Here is a 25,459-nt window from a genome sequence, read left to right on the forward strand (position 1 = left end):
TGTGCAGTATTGTGACTTCAAGGCCATCAGGTGTCAGGTGATGCTGTACCTGATACGTTCCCTCTTCTCGTGTTCTTGTCTCTCCTTCTCCAGCCTGGCCTCTTCTTCCCTCTTCAGTTGTTCCTGCAACATCGCCCGCCTCTTCTCCAGCTCCGCCTGACCCTTGTCAAAGTTCATCTTACGTTTGTCTTCAAACGTCACTACAACAAAAATCATGGAAACTTCATTAAGAACTGTGAGACCCTCAGTCAACCAAACATGTTTCAACACAGTATAATAATAAGCAGAGATTACATGAATAACAAAGACCAGGTATTTTAATACAAGTCATATATACCAAGAAAAAAAAGTAAGGGATCGCCCCATTCATGGCATGCCTGACTGACTACAGCAACATGAAAGACATGGTCCTTAACTATATTTTAGTAGTGTAAAATAGGAATTGACCTCCTCTCACATCAGTGTGGAAGTATGTATCAATAATAAACTCTGTCAAATATTTGATAAAAATAACATCAGTGTACACATGGCATACAATCACAGTTTTTATTTCAGCTGACACACATTATCTTTGGTGAAAAACAATAGCAGAAAGAATGGCAATGTTTCCTCTACAGCTTCATCACTGTCTACTTGTGAGACTCACCGGGTGAAGTAAACTCGTCTTGCTGCTGTGCATCTCCGTTGGAGGCCGCCTGGGGGGGTGGTGCCAGTGGGGGTGGCATGCTGATTCCCGAACTGCTCAGCAAGTCACCAAACATGTCCTTCTGCGGGGCTGCAACTACAAAGGAATGTCATCATGTATCACCTGACAAGTGTCAACAATTTCTTGTTTATCAAAAGCATGTGTAAGAAAGATAGAATTTTCAAGCTTGAGCAGTGAATATTTACAATCAAGATGTATGTTGCCATCAATCAACATCAGTTGTTTGTTTTGTTTCTTGATTAAAGCATCAGTCAGCAATATTCCAGCTGTATTATGGCAGCCTGTAAATAATTAGTTGGGGCCAAGCCAACCAGTGATAGATAGCATAATTAAGGTGCTACGGTGACATACTATCAGCAACTTTTTATCAGCTTTCATCACATCACTGCCTGTGACAAACACAGATGATTACTGACATCCAGTCCTTGCTTCACTCACCTGGAGCAGGCCCGATGCCACCTGGAGCCGGCACGACGCCACCTGGTGCCCCGGGCGGGACAGCCCCGGGCTGCCCCTTGGCTCCAGTTGGGTAGAGCTCAGCAGGGAGCTTAGAGGGAAGTGGACGCCCACTTCTCACAATGTCCAACAGATGCATGGCAATACAGAACTCGTCACTGGTCAGCTTGCCGTCATTGTCAACATCAGACAGGGACCTACACGGAACAGGATATTGTGTGGGGTATTTCAATACTGGGCCATAGTTTCCATGTAACTTACAAAATTACATCAAAAGAGCATATGCACCTTTCCACTCTTGCTAATGCCATGTCATTATTTTTTAACAACAGCTTCTCATCAAAATAACTTTAAACAGAAAGGAAGAACATTTCTTACCCTTTTGGTTTATCAGCTGGACAAACTGATATAATGTAATTGTGTGAGATTCGGTGTTCACAAAACATGTCACACTTCTATTCTCCTGTGGTAAATGTTACTTTATGCATAAGTTATAATAAGAAGGTTGTCTCAAAATGCTATTGCAAATATATGCACATAAGTTAAATTATTACGCAAATCAATTACATGTGGTGTACTAAATGGACCATTTTCTCAGAACATGGTACACACTTTTTCTGCAAATTTCACAGTTAGGTGAATGCATATCTAAGCTTGACCAGAACAGTTTTAATAAGCCTTTCTAAACAATTTTACTTTGGGATGCCATTGTTACAATTATCTGTGACAAGAAATCATATCTGAAGAATCACTAGGTGTCATCAAAAACAGTAGAATGACTTCTTAATCCACCATAGTGATGCCAGGGTTCTGTTCAATATTGTCAAGAACCTCAGATCAGATTCAAAGAGATGCAGCATTTATCATCCAAGGAGGAGGTGAGGTGAAATTGGGTTTAACGTCGCGTCCAAGATTATTGCACTTATATAGCGACGTGCATGCACGTGTATGTGTGGCTGCTTGTACTAGACCGGACTGATGCCGATTTATAGTGCTAGCTCACTGAGATACCATGCCGCAGTTTAACATGAATACCCCACTCAGACACAGTATACTGACTCCGAGCCGACCAGTCCTTGCTTTAGCCCCTTAATGCCGAGCGCCAGACAGGGTAACAACAAGTACAATCTTTTAACGTCTTTTTGTATGACGCGGCCCGGGATCGAACCTCGGACCTTCCGCTCTCCGGGCGGACGCTCTACCACAAGACCACGGAGGCGGTCTCCAAGGAGGAAAGAGATGAAATGTCATCTGTTTGTGACTCAGGTGATGCTGAGTTAAGTTTGTCCCTTACCATATCTGAGCCAGCATGGCTTGAGGGAGATGAGACTGCAGCAACACAGACCTTGCTTCCACACCTGCAACAGATGGGAAAGTGTTACCAAGGTTACCAATGATGGCAAATATCTAGGGTGTGTCCCCACTTGTCACTGAGTTTGGTCATCTATGCTGTTACTATTGTATCTATTGTACACTGATGATACTATTATTCTCTTGATGATACAACCTCATCTTCCTGAGGCAAGGGAGTTAACTGACTGAAACAGTTCAGTTTCCACCCTTGCCGAACTAGACTGGAATTTCTGGGCTCGATTGTAGTGCCACCAGTGGTTATGGCGAGTTACATCCCTTCTGTGATTGGGCTATGCATCGACTCATTTGTCCAGCCAAAATATAACTCCATAATTCCAGCTTGTGCAGCATGGGTGGAAACTGGACTTTGAAAGTCAGTTAACTCCCTTGCCTCGGGAAGATGATACAACTTGTACAAAAAGCGACAATTACAGCGAAACCTCAGTCATCTTCTATTGACAGCAAATTATAAGCATTGATCATGATGCATTAAACTTTTAGTGTTAACACAGCTTATAGATTGCAGGGACAAGTGCGTTGTCTGTGAAAGTATTAGCAACAGAAACCTTTTTAAAATCAACTTTATCCTATTCATTACAATTACTGATTGACACAAATGCTAAACAGCAGGCACACTTATCATACTCAACTGTTCTTAATTTTACAGTTTTCACACAGTGCTAAACAAAGAAATGTTTCCTTCTTCCGAGCTACTTTGTGTTAAAGACATAGCTTTGCCCTGAATTATTACAGTTCAAACACAAGGGCACCTCCAGGATATGGCAGGACAAAGTGCAGTTCATGCCTTTGATTTTTCAGCAATATGATAAATATTAAGAACAAAATAAAATGAGTGAGTGAGTGAGTTAGATTAAACACCGCTTTTAACAGTATTCCAGTTATATCACGGCGTGTCAGCTTAAAGTGGGAGGAAAGCCCGAAGTGATGCAGGTCTCAGACGTTTACCACTTTGGTGAAACCCACGACCATGGGTATGGTGCTGACAAACCTAGAAACATAATCGGGGCAAACCTGGATTCGAATCCACAATCATAGGTTTCTGGCGTGCCAAAGGGACGCAACTCTGCACAGCGAATCAAGGCGCCTTAGACGACTGGGCCACCTGTGCCCCCAACAAAATAAAAAAGATTGATAATTTCAATTACTTCAAAGGCAAGCAGATGAAACCTGCAGTGTTACCTGTGAGAAAGCCTCTCTTGTTGCGGTCATGGGAGTAGAAGAGCTGCGTGTACTTCAACTTGCTCTGATGCGGCATGGCCCAACTTACAGCTCTGGAAAAACATAATGATGCAGGTGACAGACACCTCAAGGAAAGACAAACTACCATTGTTAATCAAGTCAACTGCAGCAGCAGGCTCACAGGCTAAAAATCAATAACAACATACTGTATTAGACGTTATAAGTGCCCCGCTCTATCAAGAGCCCGCGGCGATATTTGCTAATATATTGGCCAGTGAACAATCTCAATTAGCACCCCTTCCAATTGATCAATCTACACAAGACTTATTATTTGTGTATAATACGCACTCATGTGTTATATGCTGTCAGCATAAACCACGAAAGTCACGATCTTTCAACTCTGTTTTTTTTCATCAAATTCTTTTTCTAATAAGGGATCCCTAGTTCTAATTTTGAGAGCGCCCTGGGCACTTATAACATCAAATACAGTACTTGAGTTTCAAATATTACATTTTTCTAAGATCTCACTTTTATAGTGAGTGAGTGAGTGTGAGTATGGATTTACGCCGCTTTTAGCAATATTCCATCAGCAGGGGACACCAGACTCACTTATATGACAGCAGTGATCAGATAAAAAGAAAAGTTTATGAATTACTTTATCATGTTAATACTGTAGTATGAAAAAGTAATTACCCTACAGGCTTCATCCCTGCCTTTGGGTCGACCACTCCTCCTGGAGGCGGCATTCCCATCCCTGAAATCACCATCAGTGTTATTCTCAACTTCTAACTTACTTTCAATCCTTTTGGGTTATGAAAACTACAAATGGTCACAATTTATATTTGCTTATGTCGACATCAAATCAAAATCTGAATTTGTCATTATGTATATTATTTATACATATAACCATGATATCAAAACAATCAATTAAAAACAGGATCACTATACTTATTGTTATGCCATGCATACTCATGCTAATATCATGACTATGGATAGGATTTGAAATAGAAAATAGAATAGAAAATGAATAAAATGATGACCATGCAATAGAGTGAAAAGTAGCTACTGCCTTCATCATGTTCATATACTTATTACAAGTTCTATATAAAAAAACCACTATGATCATGCTAAACATACATCCTGTATAGTAATGCTGTATTTATCATTAATCATGTTAATAGCATAACCGTGCTTACATAGGTCAAGTTACACAAGTTAGAGCAATATTTACCACACTGAAAACAAATTAGGAATATAAAAACAAACCATATGACAGATAATCATGAAAATGTTTTCACAGAACACCATTTTACATGTATGTGTTCATTTCATCTACATCATGGAAATGTTGAATTATCTACAACAGTGCAAACACACACAAATATCAAGCATGTGTATTCTTCTCTTACTGCTTACCCACAAATCCCTGCTGTCCTCCCATTGGAGGGACCCCATTGGCCATTATGGGCATCCCTACAGAGCCTGTTGTCATGGTGCCCGAGCCAAGTGAGGCTACAGGCTGCATCATTCCCATTGACATTGGGGGAGCCCCTGCCAGCAACCAAACAGTGTGCAACAACAACTCAACAAACAAAACATACCAGAAATGTGGACAGATTTACAGTACAGTACAGAGTCAGGGATAACTCTAAGTCTGAAAGCTGACCACATCGACCCACTGACTGTAAAACACTATACCAACACTATGAGGAGTGAGTGAGTGAGTGTGTGAGTTAGTATGGTTTTATGTCGCTTTCAGCAATATTCCAGAAATATATCTACAGGGCACACCAGCAATGGGCTTCACATATTGTACCCGTATGGGATATCTTACCCCGGCTTTTGGGGTGATGAGCGAACGCATGAACCAATAGGCTACCCCACCACCCCAACACCATACAGAAGTACAAAATGTATGTAGAGTTAACAAAAATAATAGACCATGTGGAACAAATCATATGCCAGTATCAGAACAGGATGGGCCATTGCCATGACTACCCCGTAAAGAAACTTAAATCATATGTGGATTTCTCGTAAACATGCAGTGGGAACCCACACAAAAATACCATCAGATTCAGTCTATTTGTTCTTATTTTTCTGCCTGTAGCCAATCCTAGAATCATTCCTGCAGAGGTCAGTCAACCATATGGCTTGTGCGTGCTCATAGAGAATATATAACATGAAACTTCTGAAGTGAAACAAATAACTACTTGTGAATAATAATGTTTCTTGAAACAGCAAGTTCTGTCTTCGTTCACTTCTCAAATATGGGTAACTTGAGCATACAAATACATAACTATGTCGATAACTAAATATGCGAAATAAACAATTTTCTTGTCTCAATATGAACATGGTCATAGTTGAAGGATTTTTATCATGGAAATTAAACTGCATTAAACATGGAATATTCTGCATATCTGACCACCTAAAACTTTCTTTACCATGATCACAGGCAATCTAAACTTGCATTAGCTTACTGATTGTAAAAAAGCCATATTTACAGATATAAGAAACATACAAAGAAAACAGGCCAAGAAAAGGAATAGGTTCAAGCAACAGGTTTCCTTGCGCATGTCAGTGAATATTAGAAGCTTACATCATGTACATCTGTGAAAGAGAGTATCGAAATGTTCTGGCATCTCACCTGGCATACCCATTCCCATGCCCATAGGTGGAGGAGCACCCATCCCTGGAGCCCCGCCCATCTGCATTCCCATTGGCTGCATCCCAAATGACCCCATGACTGGAGATGGGTCTGCTTTAATACTGGCAGGCAGAGTCTTCGGCAGCTCGTATCCTTGCAACTTCTTTTTGATGAGTTGCATGGCAATTGAAAACTCTTTCTTATCCATTTTCCCGTCATTGTTCATGTCAGCTAGTGACCTTGAATGAAAAATTCCTCAAATATGTTAAAGTGAGTAATAATATATCCCTGTGTTATGGGTTTTCGGACGCTTAAGAAACATTCATAGTTTTCTCTTTAATAACTTTAACAACTGTAAAATATCTCATTTACTCAAAAAGGACAATTTTCTCCTAAAAACAAGCAATCATCTGAGTATTTACAATTCCTGTGTGATGTTACACCCCCTGTTATCATGTTATAGCATGAGTAATCGCGAGAAACATGGCCATCCGAAAACATATGACGTCAGAAAACCTATGATCCAACAATACCTCATGTCCTGGCCTACAACGCATCACAAATCTTCCCATAATGTACTTGGAAGCTGACAGTTAAATAACATGAATATCTAGGGCCAATGCTGTCATGATGAGTGAGTGAGTATTGTTTTACGCCACTTTTAGCAATATTCCAGCAATGTCCGGCAGGGGACACCAGAAATGGACTTCACACATAACACCCAGTGGGGAATCGAACCCAGGTCTTCAGGGCAAACAGCGAATGCTTTAACCACTAGGATACCCCACCGTCCCTTTGTCATGATGATATCATATACATGACTGCCAACACTGAACAGAGATTACTGACATAAATCACTGCAAAGTTTTATTAAGCAGATGAAAGAAAATGATTCATCCTCACCAGATTTGACCAAGTTTCTGCATATCCAACCCGGACTGAAGGAAGAATCCTTTAGCTTGTTCACCTGGAAGAAATATATGGTTCTCTAATTTCTAATACAACTTACATGGTATACGATACAATTGGTTTGTTTGTTGCCTAATGCTGCACTCTGCAGTATTCCAGCTATATGATGGCAGCCTGTGAATAATACATTCTGGATGAGACAATTCAGTCATATATCATAGACTTGCATGGGCTGTATTGAAAATATTTGGTTCAGGGTCTGTATGACAGATTAGCCTCACAGGTATAACTACCACTTGTAGATTGATTATCTTGTATAATTTTCATCCAAAACGCAATACACCTCAACATGCTCAAAAAAGACATATATACAACATGATACAATAAAGAAACATGAGCATCTATGTTTATAATGTTCATTCTTGACTTATCAATAAAATATAACTTATATTTCATCATATTCAGAATTATCAAAATTCTTTTCAACTCACTCCATCTATCATTCTATCCATTGTGACCATTATCTGTGTATCAAATCTATGCAAGCATGAACAGATCAATCACTCTAAGCAACAAGAAATCAGGCGCCAAGCTATTATTTTTAGACAGAAATTGATTTCTCATTACGGTGTTACAAGCCACCATGGGTTCTTTCAGTACATACCGGACACAAATCCATTGACAGGCTTAAGCTGGAAGAACTGGGCATCATGTTTTGCACGATCCTCTCCTGTGATGCGCCAGACATCGCCACCTCCAAATAGCAAACATTAAACATTTAGGACCAATTCACCATTTGCTCACCACCAACAGGCAATTATTGCAGTTAACAGCCATCAATAATTCAGTTCGTTCAGTTGGAAGAAAAAAGGAAATTCATGGTTTGAAACCAATCAATGCAGGGTTTGTTAGCATGTCTAGCTTAGCTCTTGTTACATATTTTACACAACTTAATATTACAATAACTTATTCAGTGACAATCACAAACACATATATAAGATGACTCACACTGATAGAGTGAACATTCACACCTACAATATCCATATCAGTATCATGTCAGGGACTTGTCTAGCATTTCAAACTAAGCCCTTGGCAAGCAAATTAGGGAACATTGGGTTCCTATTGTCTTAAATTCAGGTCATTGAACATGTTTGACATTGTATATCAACAACATTACGTGCAATAATCTTCTTCTTTATCAACTTGATCAATGTTAATTGGTCCCAATATTAGTGAAATACCAGTCGACCTGACCAAGTCATCATAATAAATATAACAATGGAATTGGGAATGTATAAACTTCAACAAAGTTCAATTTAGATATTTTAACCAACATTCGCTGCAGATTTGGGGTTAAATATCAGCCTCTGAACAGGTCTAGATAAATCCCTGCATGTTGATTGACAATAGTGTTATCAGATACTGTATCTTTAACATCATACAAATTGCATTATTTTGCCATCTTGATCATGCCCCACATGCTAACGCTCCATTTATACATGTGGAATACATAAACATAATCATGATAATGATGTAATAGTTACCTGCACCTGCCATGGTGATTTTGATTGATATTCCTCTTAATATCCCTGAAAAGAAAATAATAATCAAAAGATGTCATACATGTGATACAAAGCAGCTCAATCATTCTATCAACGAAACATACGAGCATGGTGAAATGACAGGAGGCAAGGCAATTCGACAAAATACACAGTTTTGCCCCTTCTCTCATCAATCATGTATAACTGTCATTATGCTCAAAGCAGTGATTAATCATGTCAATTTGATCATGCTTCTACACTGTACATTACAATCAAAAAGTAAACAAGGCACTTTTTTTAAGTAAGGATAAGAATTTATGGATGAACAACTTCTTTATTACGTTTCGGTGTAGGTTCTAACACCATTATCAAGCAAGTGATATGACATTTTTTTTTATTTAATCTTAATACCCCATGTATAATTATATCTCAGGTATTGGGATGTAATATCATTTGTAGAAATTAAGGTGTTCCAGGGTTCATTGTGGTATTTGGCTACTTAACATGCGGAGGTACTTGTAGAATTACACCATTTGATTACAGATTAACACTAGGATCATAACAAGACCCCTCGACTTTCAGATCATACCTAATTTCCAAAACTCGTTGAAACCTGTCAATTTTTTCTAAATAGAACCTAAATTAATAAAATATTCAAATATTTCTAATTTTCAGTGACAGATCACGTTTACCTAGGATTTTGAACTTAGAAACTGTGTAAGGCAAACTGGGAAAAAGCATAATATTGTTTATGTCCTGTTTTAAATATATCTAGAAATGTTCAGAGGTACATCATGGTACATCTTGATCTTAGCATTGCATTCAACAAGTCCAATGCAATAACAGAATGTACTAAACGTAACAGTTTGTTTTTTCTCTCTTCATTCGTCTTGTTATCATGGAGGTGAAAGTCACTACCATCATATTCATGATGTTTGAAAAGCTAAAACATCACAATGGGTGAATGACTTGAACTGAAACATATTTAATTCAAAATTATCAAATTTGGAAATATGTACAGTCATATACATGTAGATGTGATTAAAAATAATTATGTTAGACAGACAGACTGACTGGCAGATGAGTGGCAATTTGTACATCTGGGTATCGTACGACTTACTCAGAGGCCAAAATGTTGATGATTATTCATAATCATGATCATGATGACATCTATTTCAGTAGTATTTGTCTTCTTCCCCATAATTTCATGATCATGCATATTCAAAAGCAGTCTCTATTTCCTTACTTTTCTGTTTCAGGAGTAGCATGATCAACATGGATGAAAGAAAGAAGAATGTATTACAGGGAGACTAGGTTCAGCCAATTGGCAGTGCTGGCAAATCTGATTCAAGTCACACTAAACACCCTTTTCTAATCTGTCAACTCCCCATATAACTCTAGACATATATGAAACAGGTACCAGGTCATGAAGAAAAGTTGATTCTAACAATACACATTGTTTCTAATAATCTTAATGAATTTAACAGCTCTCCTTCAAAATACATGTTGCTGATTTTGACTTGTTTGTTGTTGTCAAATAAGAAATGTCAATCAATTTTCATTAGTCATAGCCAATAGATTCACAATTTAACATTCATACACAGAATCAGAAAACCAACAAAAGCTAGATGACACACTACTTATTGCTTTGATGCGTATACAATGTTATACTTAACAATAAAAATACTCAAACATTATCCCCAAAGCACTCTGGTTCACTCTGCTATGGCTACATAACTAATGGTGCTCAATGGCTACATCCATGTTCTCAGTAGATGTTACAGTAGATGCAGCAAATATTCCAGATGAAAGTAGACATAAGTCATTTAGTAAAGTGTGGATGTTATGTTAACAATGCTTATATCATTAAGAACATTTAAACCCTCATGATAAGGGTTAAAATGTTCTAAATAATATAAAAATTGTCTATGTGAGTGCGTTAGAAATTGGCACTAGTCTTATAGTCCTTGCCAAACTTCCTAATACTATAGTTAAGGTATCTAGCAGACATTTGCCATTTTAAGGGTTTTGCAATATGTTATCATTATAAAGACTAGTGGACTAAAAATGTTAGTTTCTACCGCTGTGTAATATGGCTCACATTTTTCGATCATGTAGTCAAGAGGCTTAACTGCCATTCGTAATTCTTGATTAAGAGAGATAATTTGTAGTTACAGATTGTCGTGTGATACCAGAAATATTATTAATAGACTTGTATTAGCTGTACAAAGAAGATGTTTCCTCTTTCTTTTTACATTTTTTAGAAAAACCCAAACATACACTTACTCACACAGTTAGATCATATCACAATAAATATGTTAAAAAGTTTGCATAATGTTTTCCTGGTCATCACAGTAATACTGTTCAGCTTTATCATAATCATAATCAATGTTAACAAAAATGAAACATATCCAGGAAAAAGCAACAACTTTCACAACTAATATGATGGCATACAGTTGGATCAACATGGTCACCACATCATGTTATGCTGATATGCCTATCATGATGACATGACACGACTTTTGACATAATTCTGCTGGGCATACTAATGTGATCATAACCATGATAACCACATCATTAAAGAGTCATATTAAAGATCAGGGTTTAATATCAGTTCATTTTCAAGGACATTGCATGCTTATCATCCAAATGTCCTGAAGATGGTTTTTTTTTTCAAATTTAGCAAAGATACGAAAACTGTCCCTTCAAAACTTGCCAAAATCGAGAAGAAATCATGTCATGTGCCTTCATCAAAATCACTGAAAGATGCCCGAGGCGTTCATATGCGTGTGAAATGATTGAAAAAATAATATGGGACTACGGAATTACGAAACAGCTTATCAAGCCGTATTTTATTTCTTATGTAACACAGTTTTAAAATGGTCAATGTCACTGTCAGTAATATGGTATAAGTAAGGAGGGTAACGAAATTAGGAGACATTTTACACTTCAAAAGTAAACAAGGATTGTGACCTGGTCTGGTTTGCCACAGACTATCAAAGAAATGTGTTGCAAACATTCAATAAATAAAATAATGAAACTGCTTAATTAGGAGACTTACCCTGCCTGTTGTTAAATTATATTAGAGCATCCATACGATCGATGTTGGCCAAGTTCCAGTGGAGAGAGGCGGTAGCCATATTTCCGGTGTCACAAGTGTCGTTTTCGGATTCCTTTACACGCCAGTGAATATCAGATGTTTATATGCAGTCAGCAAGAGTGTCTGTGAGTAAATAGGAATCCAAATGCGCGAAGGGTACCTTAGATTTTCGCAAATTGTCTTTAAATAATCAGATAAAATCTCAAGCTGACATCCCTCCGTCTGCATCAATTGGCGCAAAGCACTCTGGGTAGTGTGGGCGTTCCTTGAAAGCCGGAAGCTGTGTATGCCGACTAGAACAATCAACACTGTCATGTTTTGATCACTCATTTCATTGATTTCATGTAAATAACAAGTTGTTTTGATTGGATGTGTCGGAATTTAAAGTTTTTAACAATCCATTTTTTTATTGTAATCAAAACTTTCATTGATATTTGTTGCGGGAGAAGTGCAAGATCACGACTGAAGACCAAGTCTTGATCATGCAGAAACGAGTACATGCTGGTGTAGCTTAAATAAAGAGAAAGAAAATTCGTCAATGGCACTGTGGCCATTATATAAATTTAATTTATGAATTACTTTTGAGACATACTGGATACGTTAACATTTCAACTCCTTGTTTTTCATGCAAAACATGTTTTATAATTATTTATGTTGAATTATGCTAAATAATTACCCAGATTAAGCAGAGACCATATAATATGGTCTCTGGATTAAGGCATTACAATAAAATTGGTCGGGCATATGTGGTAATCATATGCTGTGTTATGCCGCTTTCTAACACCATGGTTTTTTTTTTATTAACAAAAAGGGATTATTGAATTGGTAACACCCTAAAAAAAAATATTATTAACATGGCACAATGATTAAAGATTTGTTCTCCAGACCTCATTACACACCAAAGGGTGGTTATGAATGTCTCCAGAACTTAATACACAACCTAGGGTAGCCACGAAGGTCCACAGACCTAATTACACACTCAAGGGTAGCTATGATATGTAACCTCTTATGTACATTGAAACCTAGAAGTGCAGGGGAAGCTCAAAGTTGTCAAGTGAATAGCAGTTCAAGATAGTAGAAGTGGTCAGAGTGCTGATGGTAGATTTCAGTTCTGATATAGATCCTACTGGAACACCAAAGTTACATCTCAAACAATATATCAATTTAGTGCAGTCTGAATGCAGGTGCTTTTCTCATTTGCTAAATGGCTTGTCTCATTTGCTATCTGAGTCAATCAAGCCTGTTATAACTGATCATTGACATTATTGTATCCTAATTTACATTTATCTGACCAGTAGGAAACCATGAGGTGCATCAAGAGAGCATCTTCCCAGGATGGTAATGTGCCCAAGTTATTTCTTGAAGACAATGTGAGTATGATAATTCTGAAAATAATTTTCAAAGGACAGCAGCAAATTATTTATTATTTAGATATGGTGTCATATTAAATTGTATCTTGACGAATGTATTTTTTAGGAAGCTGTGTATCCATAATGATTTAAATGTTTTCTCATTTAAATGTGTTAGTTTGAAGGTAATATTTTCCAGAATATATATGTTTTAACATATTTGTTATGTCCAGGAACCTCGTCCTAGTCCGGGCAAGAACGAGCTGTTGGTTCAGGTGAAAGCCTGTGGCTTGTCACTCATAAATCACAAGGTAGGGCAGGGGTTGTCGTCATGGTGATGTAACCTGTCAATCATGTGTTGCTCACTTGTCATAGTGTGTGATAATCAGCTGTTTAATTGACAGTGATAGTATGTCTCTCAGAATTAGTATGAATATTCAGAAAATGAAAATACGGCAAAACATTGTGTAGGCTCATGTAGTATGTCTATTTAAGACCTTTTTTCATTATGAATATTTTTAGATAAAGAGGATGAATGAATAAAAAAGATTTGAAACAAAAAGATATATTAAACACCATTTCTCCCACGTTAAGCATGCATCCCATGGTGGGAATGACGTTGAGATCATTGCTGTGTCCTCTCTGACTCATTCATGATTCTATCTTTCTTCATTGTACCACAGGCCATGCTTACATGTTGATATTTTTACATTTCTGTAGAACTTGACTGAGCTTTTCAAGAAGGAGATACGAGAGTCATATCCAGTAGGCCAGGATATAGCAGGGGTCATTACACAGACGGGGGAGGGGGTCACAAGCTACAAGGCAGGTGATGCCGTTGTTGGTGAGTACTCAACACAAAACCGTGTAGGCCAGGATATAGCAGGGGTCATTACACAGACGGGGTAGGGGGTCACAAGCTACAAGGCAGGTGATGCCGTTGTTGGTGAGTACTCAACACAAAACCGTGTAGGCCAGGCCAGGATATAGCAGGGGTCATTACACAGACAGGAGTTGGTCACAAGACAGGGTAGGGTCAAACAGATGAGATATGGGGTCACACAGTTGGGAAGGGGTTAATCGTGTAACGAAATGAAAATCCAGTTCATAAACAATGTGGTGACTGCCTTGCAGGCTTTGGTCGATTGCAGGATTTGCAGAGCATATGTTAGGCAACTGGGCATTGATGGATATTTTCCAAATCTTTCCACATTTTTGATCCAAGTGATCACTTGGTACACATTGCAAGGTAGGACATGTTGTATTACAGAATAAAGATCTTGATTATCAAACAGATTTTGTTTGAAGCAAATGCAAGTGATGGAGGGACACTACTGGTGGCACTATGATTGAGCCATGGAATTTGAAATTATAATTTCTGTTACACAGAGGGGGAAGTGGGTCACACAGATGGCGAGGGCATCACACAGATGGTGAGGGCATCACACAGATGGGGAGGGGTCACACAGATAGGGAGAGGGGTAACACATGTTGAGGGGGTCACACAGATGGGGGGAGGGAACACAGATGGGGAGGGCGTGACAAAGATTGGACCGGGGGTCACACAGATGGGAAGCGGGTCACACAGATGGGGAGGGCATCACACAAACGGGGAGGGGTCACACAGATGGGGAGGGGGTCACACAGATGGGGAGGGCATCACACAAATGGGGAGGGGTCACACAGATGGGGAGGGGGTCGCACATATGGGGAGGGGGTCACACAGATGGGGGGAGTCACACAGATGTAGTTGGGGGCACACAGATGGGGAGGGGTCAAACAGATGGGGAGGGGTCACACAGATGGGGAGGGGTCCCACAGATGGGGTGGGGGTCACACAGATGGGGAGGGCATCACACAGATGAGGCGGTCACACAGATGGGGAGGCGGTAACACAGATGGGGAGGGAGTAACACAGATGGGGTGGGGGTCACACAGATGTAGTGGGGGGCACACAGATGTAGTGGGGGGCACACAGATGGGGAGGGCATCAACCAGATGAGGGGGTCACACAGATGGGGAAGGGGTCACACAGATTGGGGAGCACAGGTTTTGGTGGAAGAAATATACTTGTGCCTTTTTTCAGTGATCCCTTAGAAGTTTTGTTGAACAGTGAAAATATTTTAAAAAATGAAAGAAATATATTTTTATGAATGCTGAATGACAAGTCAAAGGGCTACTTGTCTCCCCCATGAGCCTTTAAGTTTTTTTTAATACTCCAATCAGTTAACACACTCAACTCTTTATTTTATGTTAGAACCTTATTTTGATCCACATTTTTAGTCGTTTCATCCATGTAAGAAAAAACATGAGACCTAAGTTTAGTTGTTGTGTTTGAGGGAGTATGTAATTGGGCATATATATGTCAAGGGACTGAAGAATCGCTGTTTGTCACTCCTAAGGTATTCTGCCATTGGACAGCCCCTACTCAGGATGTGGGGAGTTTTGTTGCATCAGCGAGTACGACGTGGTGAAGAAGCCATCACAACTCGCCTTTGAAGATGCAGCTGCTGCTATTGGTGACTGCGTTAGTGCGTACACTGCACTGCACTACAACGCCAAGGTGTGCGCAGGAGACACGCTGCTTGTCATAGGGGGCGCCACTGCTGCTGGCAACGTGTTGGTGCAGCTAGGACAACGCTGGGGGGCAAAGGTGAGAGTGCATAATAGATGTGTATTTAGTATCAACTAAACAAACCTGATGATACAAAGAAATGAAACCATTTTTGAAGAAGGAGCAAATGATATGCCAGCCATCCTAGCTAATTAAGTGTGGTGGGTAGCACAGTGGCTAAATCATTTCTGAGTCACTCAACAGGCCTGGGTTTGATTCCCCACATGGGAAATGTGTGGAGCTCATTTCTAGTGTTCCCCCACCATGCAGAAATAATGCTTAAAGCTGTATAAAACCAGACTGATTCACTCACTCCTAGCTAGTTTGCTTTCACAGAACATCAGATTCGGGAAAGAAGAAATGTCTGGCTGAATTTCTTCCACTATGCTAGGGGGCACGGGTGGGCCAGTCGTCTAAGGCACTGCGATTCGCTGTGCAGAGTTGAGTCCCTTGGGCAAGCCAGAAACCTATGATTGTGGGTTCGAATCCCGGTTCTCCCCAATTGTGTTTCTAGCTTTTTCAGCACCATACCCGTGCTCGTGTGTTTCACCGAAGTGGTAAACGTCTGAGACCTGCATCACTTCCGGCTTTCCTCCCACATTAAGCTGACACGCTGTGATATAAATGGAATACTGTTAAAAGCGGCGTTAAACCCAACTCACTCACTCACTCCACTATGCCGTGTCTGTGATTCACAACACACTGAACTGTAATCACAGCTTGTACTTCAAAGATTTATCTAGGATTCCAAACTAAGTTCCTTCACTTACAAATTGTTTAATTATTCATAACTGGAATGTTTTTAAAGTTTTTATTTTCTTATTTTCAGAGATATTTTGACATTGTTTTCAGTACAATAATCTAATACTAAGCTTTATAGCTTAGTTACTGGTTACTGAAATGGAACAAAATTGTTGTTTTGGTGTTCACTTACATCTGGAAATTATTCACATTTTTCTACTTCTATTTGCAGATGACCTTATTGTGTTTGGTAATACTGTCAACAACTTACAAATGAAGCTCAATATCTTGCATGATTACTGTTGTAAATGGGAAATGTCAGTGAATCTATCAAAAACAAAAATAGTTGTTTTAAAAATCGAGGGAGGTTTATCATGTTATGAAAAATGGTATTGTGATGGAAATGCAGTTAAAGTAGTTACTGGATGGATGCAGTAATCTTAACACAGTGTTCAGTACAATAATCTAATACTAAGCCTTTTAGCCTCTTCCTCTTCATAGGGGTGGTCGGATAGCCTAGTGGTTAAAGCGTTCGCTCGTCACGCCGAAGAACCGGGTTCGATTCCCCACATGGGTACAATGTGTGAAGCCCATTTCTGGTGTCCCCTGCCATGATATTGCTGGAATGTTGCTAAAAGCGGCGTAAAACTGATTTCACACCTCACTCACCAAGGCTAATTGATACTAATAAGTTGGGACGAGGTCATGAAGTCTGCTGAGGATCGGAAGGACTAATGCAGTTGACATGTAAATTATCAATACATGCTGTATGCTGACCCACATAGGTGCTAATCTTGCATTCTGTATGTCAACAGGTGCTTGCTACATACAATACTCAGGCAGAAAGACAGCACCTGGAAGGAATCCAGCCCCCAATAGGTGAGTGTCTGTCTGTCTGTCTGTCTGTAGGTGTGTGTGTCTGTCTGTATGTGAGTGTCTGCATCTGTCTGTCTGTCTATCTGTAGGTGTGTGTGTCTGTGTGTATGTGAGTGTCTGCATCTGTCTGTCTGTCTGTCTGTAGGTGTGTGTGTCTGTGTGTATGTGAGTGTCTGCATCTGTCTGTCTGTCTATCTGTAGGTGTGTGTGTCTGTGTGTATGTGAGTGTCTGCATCTGTCTGTCTGTCTATCTGTAGGTGTGTGTGTCTGTGTGTATGTGAGTGTCTGCATCTGTCTGTCTGTCTATCTGTAGGTGTGTGTGTCTGTGTGTATGTGAGTGTCTGCATCTGTCTGTCTGTCTATCTGTAGGTGTGTGTGTCTGTGTGTATGTGAGTGTCTGCATCTGTCTGTTTGTCTGTCTGTAGGTGAGTGTCTGCATATGTCTGTCTAAAGGTGAGTGTCTGTAGGTGAGTGTCTGTAGGTGAGTGTCTGCACCTGTCTGCCTGTCTGTCTGTAGGTCTGTAGGTGTGTGTGTCTGTGTGTATGTGAGTGTCTGCATCTGTCTGTTTGTCTGTCTGTAGGTGAGTGTCTGCACCTGTCTGCCTGTCTGTCTGTAGGTCTGTAGGTGTGTGTGTGTCTGTCTGTATGTGAGTGTCTGCATCTGTCTATCTGTCTGTCTGTAGGTGTGTGTGTCTGTCTGTATGTGAGTGTCTGCATCTGTCTGTCTATCTGTAGGTGTGTGTGTCTGTGTGTATGTGAGTGTCTGCATCTGTCTGTCTGTCTGTAGGTGAGTGTCTGCATATGTCTGTCTAAAGGTGAGTGTCTGTAGGTGAGTGTCTGCACCTGTCTGTCGGCATCTACAAATGAAAATCTGTGAACGTATGTCAAATTGCAATTGTGTCTGTCTGTTTGTCTGTCTGTATGTGCATGTCTGCATCTGTCTGTCTGTCTGTAGGTGAGTGTCTGCACCTGTCTCTGTTGGCATCTACAAATGTAAATTTGTGAACGTATGTCAAATTGCAATTGTGTGTGTCTGTCTGTCTGTATGTGAGTGTCTGCATCTGTCTGTTTGTCTGTCTGTAGGTGAGTGTCTGCATATGTCTGTCTAAAGGTGAGTGTCTGTAGGTTAGTGTCTGCACCTGTCTGTCTGTCGGCATCTACAAATGAAAATCTGTGAACGTATGTGAAATTGCAATTGTGTCTGTCTGTCTGTCTGTGTGTCTGTATGTGCGTGTCTGCATCTGTGTGTCTGTCTGTCTGTCTGTGTGCACCTGTCTCTGTCGGCATCTACAAATGTAAATTTGTGAACGTATGTCAAATTGCAATTGTGTGTATCTGTCTGTCTGTATGTGAGTGTCTGCATCTGTCTGTCTGTAGGTGAGTGTCTGGAGGTGAATGTCGGCATCTACAAATGTAAATCTGTGAACGTATGTCAAATTGCAAAACCTTAACACTGAATCTGCCTGTGAGCTTTTGAGAAATTCACATCCAGGTATTATGTCCTTGTGATGCAGTAGTCAAATCACACGTCACAGTAGCAGACAAAAGATGAAGTCATAAACCTTTCTCACTTGCAGTTGAGTGATTTATCAAGACTTACATTTATTCCCTGACCATGTAACCTGTCACTATAGGTATAGATAGATGTGTCTCTGTTCAGCCCAGGTGATTGAGCTCAACAAACGAAACAACATCCTGGTGAGCAGTGTCAAGGAGGAGACAGGAGGAGTAGGTGTGGACTGTATCGTGGACGACGGGGGTGAGTCCAAGACAATCTGATCGATAATCAAGATCTATATTGTAATAAAATGGGTCGACCTCACGAAGTGCATCAAATCACTAGAACACCTTGATTAAAAACATGAAAAGATTATGAAAGTATCTGTCGACAGTGCAAATGCTTTGCAAATCCTGCAGTCCGAAATCTGCACGTTGAAATCCATGTTGTTTATGAACCTGATGTCTAGTAGTTTGTTACACAATTTTGCTTGGACTATTCATTGACTTAGTCCAGCCAAATGTAACTCTGGAATTCCAGCCAAGTAAGGGTGGAAACTGGACTATTATGGTCAGTTAACTCCCATGCCTTTAGAAGATGGTGGAGATAGGGGTTGATGAGAGGACTGTATCCTTGACAACAGGGAGAGTCCATACAGTGGAAGGAGTGGAGGAATGTGTATCACTCAAGAAAAAAGGCGTGAAAATATTTAGTATAAAAAAAACATAAATAAGTTCATGAGAATATTCAAAATGACCTTGCATTTGTTTGAAGCCTTTGTAACCTTCGTTTCAGTGTGCATGTTTACTACAGAGGAAGACAAAGCTTTAGTTGGTGAAAATTACAAATTTCCAGTTCCTCACAAGTATGACATCATTTCCTGTCTGGGATTTGCTGGGAAGTGGATCACCGCGCAACCAGATCTTCAGGTGAGTCCCCCATTCTCCATCAACATCTGTCTTCACATCCGACTCATGTCTCCTGTACACATCACCTCTAGTCTGACCCATGTCTCCTGTACACATCACCTCTAGTCTGACCCATGTCTCCTGTACACATCACCTCTAGTCTGACCCATGTCTCCTGTACACATCACCTCTAGTCTGACCCATGTCTCCTGTACACATCACTTCTAGTCTGACCCATGTCTCCTGTACACATCACTTCTAGTCTGACCCATGTCTCCTGTACACATCACCTCTAGTCTGACCCATGTCTCCTGTACACATCACCTCTAGTCTGACCCATGTCTCCTGTACACATCACCTCTAGTCTGACCCATGTCTCCTGTACACATCACCTCTAGTCTGACCCATGTCTCCTGTACACATCACCTCTTGTCTGACCCATGTCTCCTGTACACATCACCTCTAGTCTGACCCATGTCTCCTGTACACATCACCTCTAGTCTAACCCATGTCTCCTGTACACATCACCTCTAGTCTAACCCATGTCTCCTGTACACATCACTTCTAGTCTGACCCATGTCTCCTGTACACACCACCTCTAGTCTGACCCATGTCTCCTGTACACATCACTTCTAGTCTGACCCATGTCTCCTGTACACATCACCTCTAGTCTGACCCATGTCTCCTGTACACATCACCTGTAGTCTAACCCATGTCTCCTGTACACATCACCTCTAGTCTGACCCATGTCTCCTGTACACATCACCTCTAGTCTGACCCATGTCTCCTGTACACATCACCTCTAGTCTGACCCATGTCTCCTGTACACATCACCTCTAGTCTGACCCATGTCTCCTGTACACATCACTTCTAGTCTGACCCATGTCTCCTGTACACATCACCTCTAGTCTGACCCATGTCTCCTGTACACATCACCTCTAGTCTGACCCATGTCTCCTGTACACATCACCTCTAGTCTGACCCATGTCTCCTGTACACATCACCTCTAGTCTAACCCATGTCTCCTGTACACATCACCTCTAGTCTGACCCATGTCTCCTGTACACATCACTTCTAGTCTGACCCATGTCGTGTCTCTGCAGCTGGACCCCCCGGACTGCCAGCAGCTGCTCTTGCGTGGCGCCAGCGTCAGCTTCCTGTTTCCCCCTGCCTGGACACTGGCCAACGTGCAACAGGGCAGATATCAGCGTATCCTTACTCATAAATAATACTTCTTGTGACGTGGTCCTATTGTTCCTTCAGTTATGTCCCAGTAACAGTTTCCCCTGAACAGCCAGATTGGAATAATTGACTGTTCCAACAAGTCTGTAGCAAGAGCTCACGGTTTCTCTGAGTGGCACACGTAACCACATAAGGAGTGTCTGGTTTCATTGTTATTTGGCTTGCACATAGGCCAAATGGTTTTATGTCAGAGAAAGAATCCAATACAGGGGTTAATGTAGACATGCTCACAAGCTGACATCAGCCCCAAGTCTACAGGGCTTTATCTTGACCTTGACCCTGTTCCACAAGGTGATGTTATTACAACTGTTGTCTTTGTTAAAGTATGTTATGGTTCTCTTTGCATTAAGATTGCTTTGTGGAACAGGGCACTGCTCAAGAGACAAGTCTGCAGCAAATTTCAGTAAGAAGGTCCAAATTGAATTAAAAATGTCCAAATTGATTTATTTCAGTATAGTTATAACTTATGCTTAATGTTACATTATTGCCATGAATACAATGTTGAAATACCTCAGAATGTAAGAAAATTGAACTTTTCAAAATCCCATTTTTAAACAAAATGAATTTTCCCACTTTGCCTGACAGGGACAATTAGTTTGGAATTTCAGATAAATCCCTGCAATAGTGTGTATTTATGAAAACAATACACTTGTATACAAATAGAAATTCTGTAATTAGCATAAGATTGTCATTAAAAAAATGCATGACATCAACTGTACATCATCATGGTTGGTTGGTTGTTTAACGCGGCTATCAGCAATATTCCAGCTATATGACGGCGGTCTGTAAATAATTAAGTCTGGACCAGACAATCCAGTGATTGATGTCATGAGGTTACATCATGGGTATGGCATGATACGCACCCAGGACCCCATGCTTGTCCCAGGGAGCAGAAGGTCACTTAGACCAATATATATTGATGGTACTTTGATGCAGAACGCCACAGTACGCACCCAGTACCCCATGCTTGTCCTTGGAGCTGACTAACCCAGGGGGGAGACGGTCACTCAGTCTGACATGTGTTGATGGTACTTGGATGGAGAATTTCTTTGGAACACCATCTCACAGCATTGACCTTCCAGATTGCTTCTTACAACCTTATGATCATCAGTGGTTTGTTTGGTCAAGACTTATTTACAAATGTACCAGTTTCATAATTCTTTACGTTCATGTGGGTGAGAATGTTGTGGTCTGTAGCTGTGAAGTTGACATGAAATCACATGTATTCTCCTTAATGACAACAGATATATTATTGGATGTTGTAGAGAAACTAGACAAGGGAGTTATCAAGTAAGTACATTAGTTACAGTCATCACTGTATATCGTGGAGTGTCGACACATTATCTGCAGCCTCAACACTGTCACCTGGTTTAATGCTGCAATGGTCTGAACAGACATTTTGTATGCATGGTGAGCACTTTCAGAGGGTTCTTGGTTTGACATGATCTGGATGAATCTGCATGAATCTGCATGACAGATTTATCTGAGTTTCTGAGCTACTTATCTCAACAGAGGACACAAGTAATTGACTGAAAGTGTTGGTAGGAGTGCATACAAAGATTACTTACAGATTGGTCTACAAGTTGGACAGGGGGCTCTTATTGGAGCAGGGAACTTCATACAGAGAATATGGTACCTTTTTTTTAAAAAGTCATTCACACGAAATCATTCACTTTTGATGTATAAGATGTAAGATATTATAGAATTCCTCTGTTACGCTTCATTACAAATGTGACTTTCAGGTGCAAGATTGCCCGACTTGTGACCATGGATGATGTGATAGAAAGTCTTAAGACGCTAGACGAAGTGCGAGTTGGCAAAGTGGTGCTCAAGTTTTAACCATGTGTTGTCATGAAAATAACACACATACAAAACAGTTGCGTATTGCTGCCACACAACTGCTGGAACACCATCAGTCGGTGAGCTGACAGCCTAGCTACAGACTGTCTCATCAAAGTTAATGACTCAAGGATGTTCAAGGATCTACATGCGTCAACCAAATATAAATATCCATATGGTGATTGTTCCTGGATATTCCTAGCAAGGGATGACACTTCACAAATACAGAAATCTCCTTGTTGTCAATTGGAAGTCCTACAACTTGGAAGAGCAAGAATTCTTAATAGCTTCCTCAATTGATGAAGGAGAAATAATATTCTCAGTGCAATATGGACGTCCCATCCATTCCAGCATGACATGAATAAAATGGTTTCATTGAATCTAATTCAAGAATTATGCATTTTTTCTTCTAAAGATTTCTGTTGTAGTGTGTATTACTAGGCCATCCTCGTACATTAAGATATACAATCAATGTATATTATAGATAAGATTAGAGGGGATTACACTGTAGACTGATACAGGTGTGGAATCTGTTCAGTACTCACTGAGAACACATTATACTGCATCCCCACCCCATGCATCATATCACACATATAAACATAACATAGCCGACAATCCCTATTATTACCATATTCGACGTAATAAGCGCCCAGGGCGCTCTCACAATTAGAAATAGGGGGCTCTTATTGGAATATTATTTGGGTGAAAAAAATACAGAGTTGAAAGATAAATTTCGTGGTGTATGTACGACAGATATATTTTTCTAGAATTTAATTGCCCATAATTTAGGGTGCATATAACACATGAGTGCGTATTGTACGCGAATAAATAAGTCTTGTGAACATTGATCAATCGGAAGGGGTGTTAATTGGGATTGTTCACTAGCCAATATATTAGGAAATACCGCAGTGGGCGCTTATTAGAGCGGGGCGCTTATTACGTCGAATATGGTATGTTAAGAAAAGATTTCCATCTTTTCGAGAAATGACACACGCATATTGACACCAAGTCAAGTCTGATAATTTATTGACTTTGACTGAGCATGGAATGGGAATAATCTGGTGATGGTATTCTCCAAATGAGATGTCTTCGTTTGTTTGAAGTTTTGTATCTTTATTAAATAATTAAACAATTATAGAGTTTATATGCAGTCATTACCTGTTTTAATGGACCCGATAAAGCAGTATCAATATCGGTCTATTAAAACAGGTACTGACATCATATAAAGTCTACAGTTGTATATTTTAGGATATGTCATGTATGATACAATAAGGAATATGATTAACAAAGGTGAGGTGAAAAGGGTTTAGCGTCACGTGATGTTCAAGATTATTGCACTTGTATGACATTAATATATACAATGTGATATGTATCCCACTATGACTCCCCATGTTCCCATATCATACGTATGGATGGATGCATGAGGTAGTTAATTGCAACACCCTTAACAGGAGCTCATACAAGTAGTGATAATATCATACTTGCACACTTCTCACTCATACTACCAATACTTATGGCACTTATATTTGTCTCTGTGTGAGTGTGTGAGAGTGAGTCACAGAGAGAGAGACTGAGACTAATGCTGGTTTTATAGTGCTTGCCCACTGATATACCATGCCTTAGTTAAACGTGGATTGCCACTAAGGCACAGTCCTTGTTACCTCCGGGGTAGAATAGGTCTTCAATAACCCATGCTTGCTGTAAAAGGCGTCTTTGCTTGTCGTAAAAGGCGACAAACGTGATCAGGGGGTCAGGCTCACTGACTTGGTTGATGCATGTCATCATATCCCAATTGCGTGGATCGATGCGCATGACGTCAATCACTGGATTGTCTGGTCCAGACTCGATTATTTACAGACCGCCGTCATATAGCTGTAGTAGTAGTGAGTAAGTTGGGTATAACAGTATTCCAGTTATATCGCCGCTTGTCAGCTTAATGTGGGAGGAAAGCCCGAAGTGATGCAGGTCTCAGACGTTTACCACTTCTGTGAAACCCACGAGCATGGGTATGGTGCTGACAAACCTAGAAACATAATTGTGGCGAACAGAGATTCAAACCCACAATCATAGGTTTCTGGCGTGCCCAAGGAACGCAACTCTGCAAAGCGAATTGCGGCGCCTTAGACAACTGGGCCACCTGTGCCCCCTCATATAGCTGGAATATTGCTGAGTGCCTGGCAGGTAAACAACAAGTACCATGAAGTAAGACGAGTTCTATGGATGAACAACTTCTTTATTACAATTAGTGTGACGTTTCGGTGTAGGTCCTAACACCTTTATCAAGCAATAGATGACAAGTACCATGTTTTGATGTCTTTTGGTATGAAGCGGCCTGGGATTGACCCACCAACTTTCCGTTTTCTGTGTCGACTCTCTATCCACAAGACATGGAGGCAGTCTTTTGCCATTTGAAGTGTAATGTCTGAAGAGACTACAAGAAAGACAAAACCACTGACTATCTGAAATAGGACGTGACAAGAGCA

General features: G+C 40.2%; 2 protein-coding genes across 4 annotated transcripts in view; one reads left to right on the forward strand and one right to left on the reverse strand.

The window, feature by feature from the left end:
• LOC139473690 (intersectin-1-like) overlaps nt 1-12,145 on the reverse strand; it is a 69,386-nt gene extending 57,241 nt beyond the window's left edge. Inside the window, exons 1-12 of the mRNA XM_071256395.1 lie at nt 11,871-12,145; nt 8,813-8,857; nt 7,933-8,022; nt 7,263-7,326; nt 6,360-6,598; nt 5,132-5,266; nt 4,409-4,469; nt 3,716-3,807; nt 2,457-2,520; nt 1,145-1,359; nt 647-781; nt 50-200 (exon numbers count right to left, since the gene is read on the reverse strand). Of these exons, the coding sequence (XP_071112496.1) occupies nt 50-200; nt 647-781; nt 1,145-1,359; nt 2,457-2,520; nt 3,716-3,807; nt 4,409-4,469; nt 5,132-5,266; nt 6,360-6,598; nt 7,263-7,326; nt 7,933-8,022; nt 8,813-8,825 (1,259 nt within the window). The 5' untranslated portion in view covers nt 8,826-8,857; nt 11,871-12,145. The remainder of the gene's footprint in view (nt 1-49; nt 201-646; nt 782-1,144; nt 1,360-2,456; nt 2,521-3,715; nt 3,808-4,408; nt 4,470-5,131; nt 5,267-6,359; nt 6,599-7,262; nt 7,327-7,932; nt 8,023-8,812; nt 8,858-11,870) is intronic.
• Nucleotides 12,146-12,150: 5 nt separating this feature from the next.
• Nucleotides 12,151-23,114, forward strand: LOC139473689 (quinone oxidoreductase-like protein 1). Of its 3 annotated transcripts, none has more exons than XM_071256391.1 (11): nt 12,151-12,253; nt 13,208-13,279; nt 13,492-13,569; nt 13,979-14,102; nt 15,661-15,911; nt 17,429-17,492; nt 19,150-19,248; nt 19,783-19,916; nt 20,999-21,104; nt 22,382-22,427; nt 22,880-23,114. In XM_071256391.1, exons 2-11 carry the CDS (start codon nt 13,214-13,216, stop codon nt 22,974-22,976), a joined length of 1,065 nt encoding a protein of 354 aa, XP_071112492.1. In that variant the 5' UTR covers nt 12,151-12,253; nt 13,208-13,213; the 3' UTR covers nt 22,977-23,114. The 3 variants fall into 3 exon arrangements, with proteins under 3 accessions (XP_071112492.1, XP_071112493.1, XP_071112495.1); XM_071256392.1 differs by having other exon boundaries at nt 12,153-12,253; nt 13,205-13,279; XM_071256394.1 differs by lacking the exon at nt 12,151-12,253 and adding an exon at nt 12,886-13,007 and having other exon boundaries at nt 13,205-13,279.
• Nucleotides 23,115-25,459: the final 2,345 nt, after the last annotated feature.

Source organism: Haliotis cracherodii, unplaced genomic scaffold (assembly GCF_022045235.1).
Source record: "Haliotis cracherodii isolate W230 unplaced genomic scaffold, xgHalCrac1.p SCAF_3, whole genome shotgun sequence".
NCBI classification, from domain to species: domain Eukaryota; kingdom Metazoa; phylum Mollusca; class Gastropoda; order Lepetellida; family Haliotidae; genus Haliotis; species Haliotis cracherodii.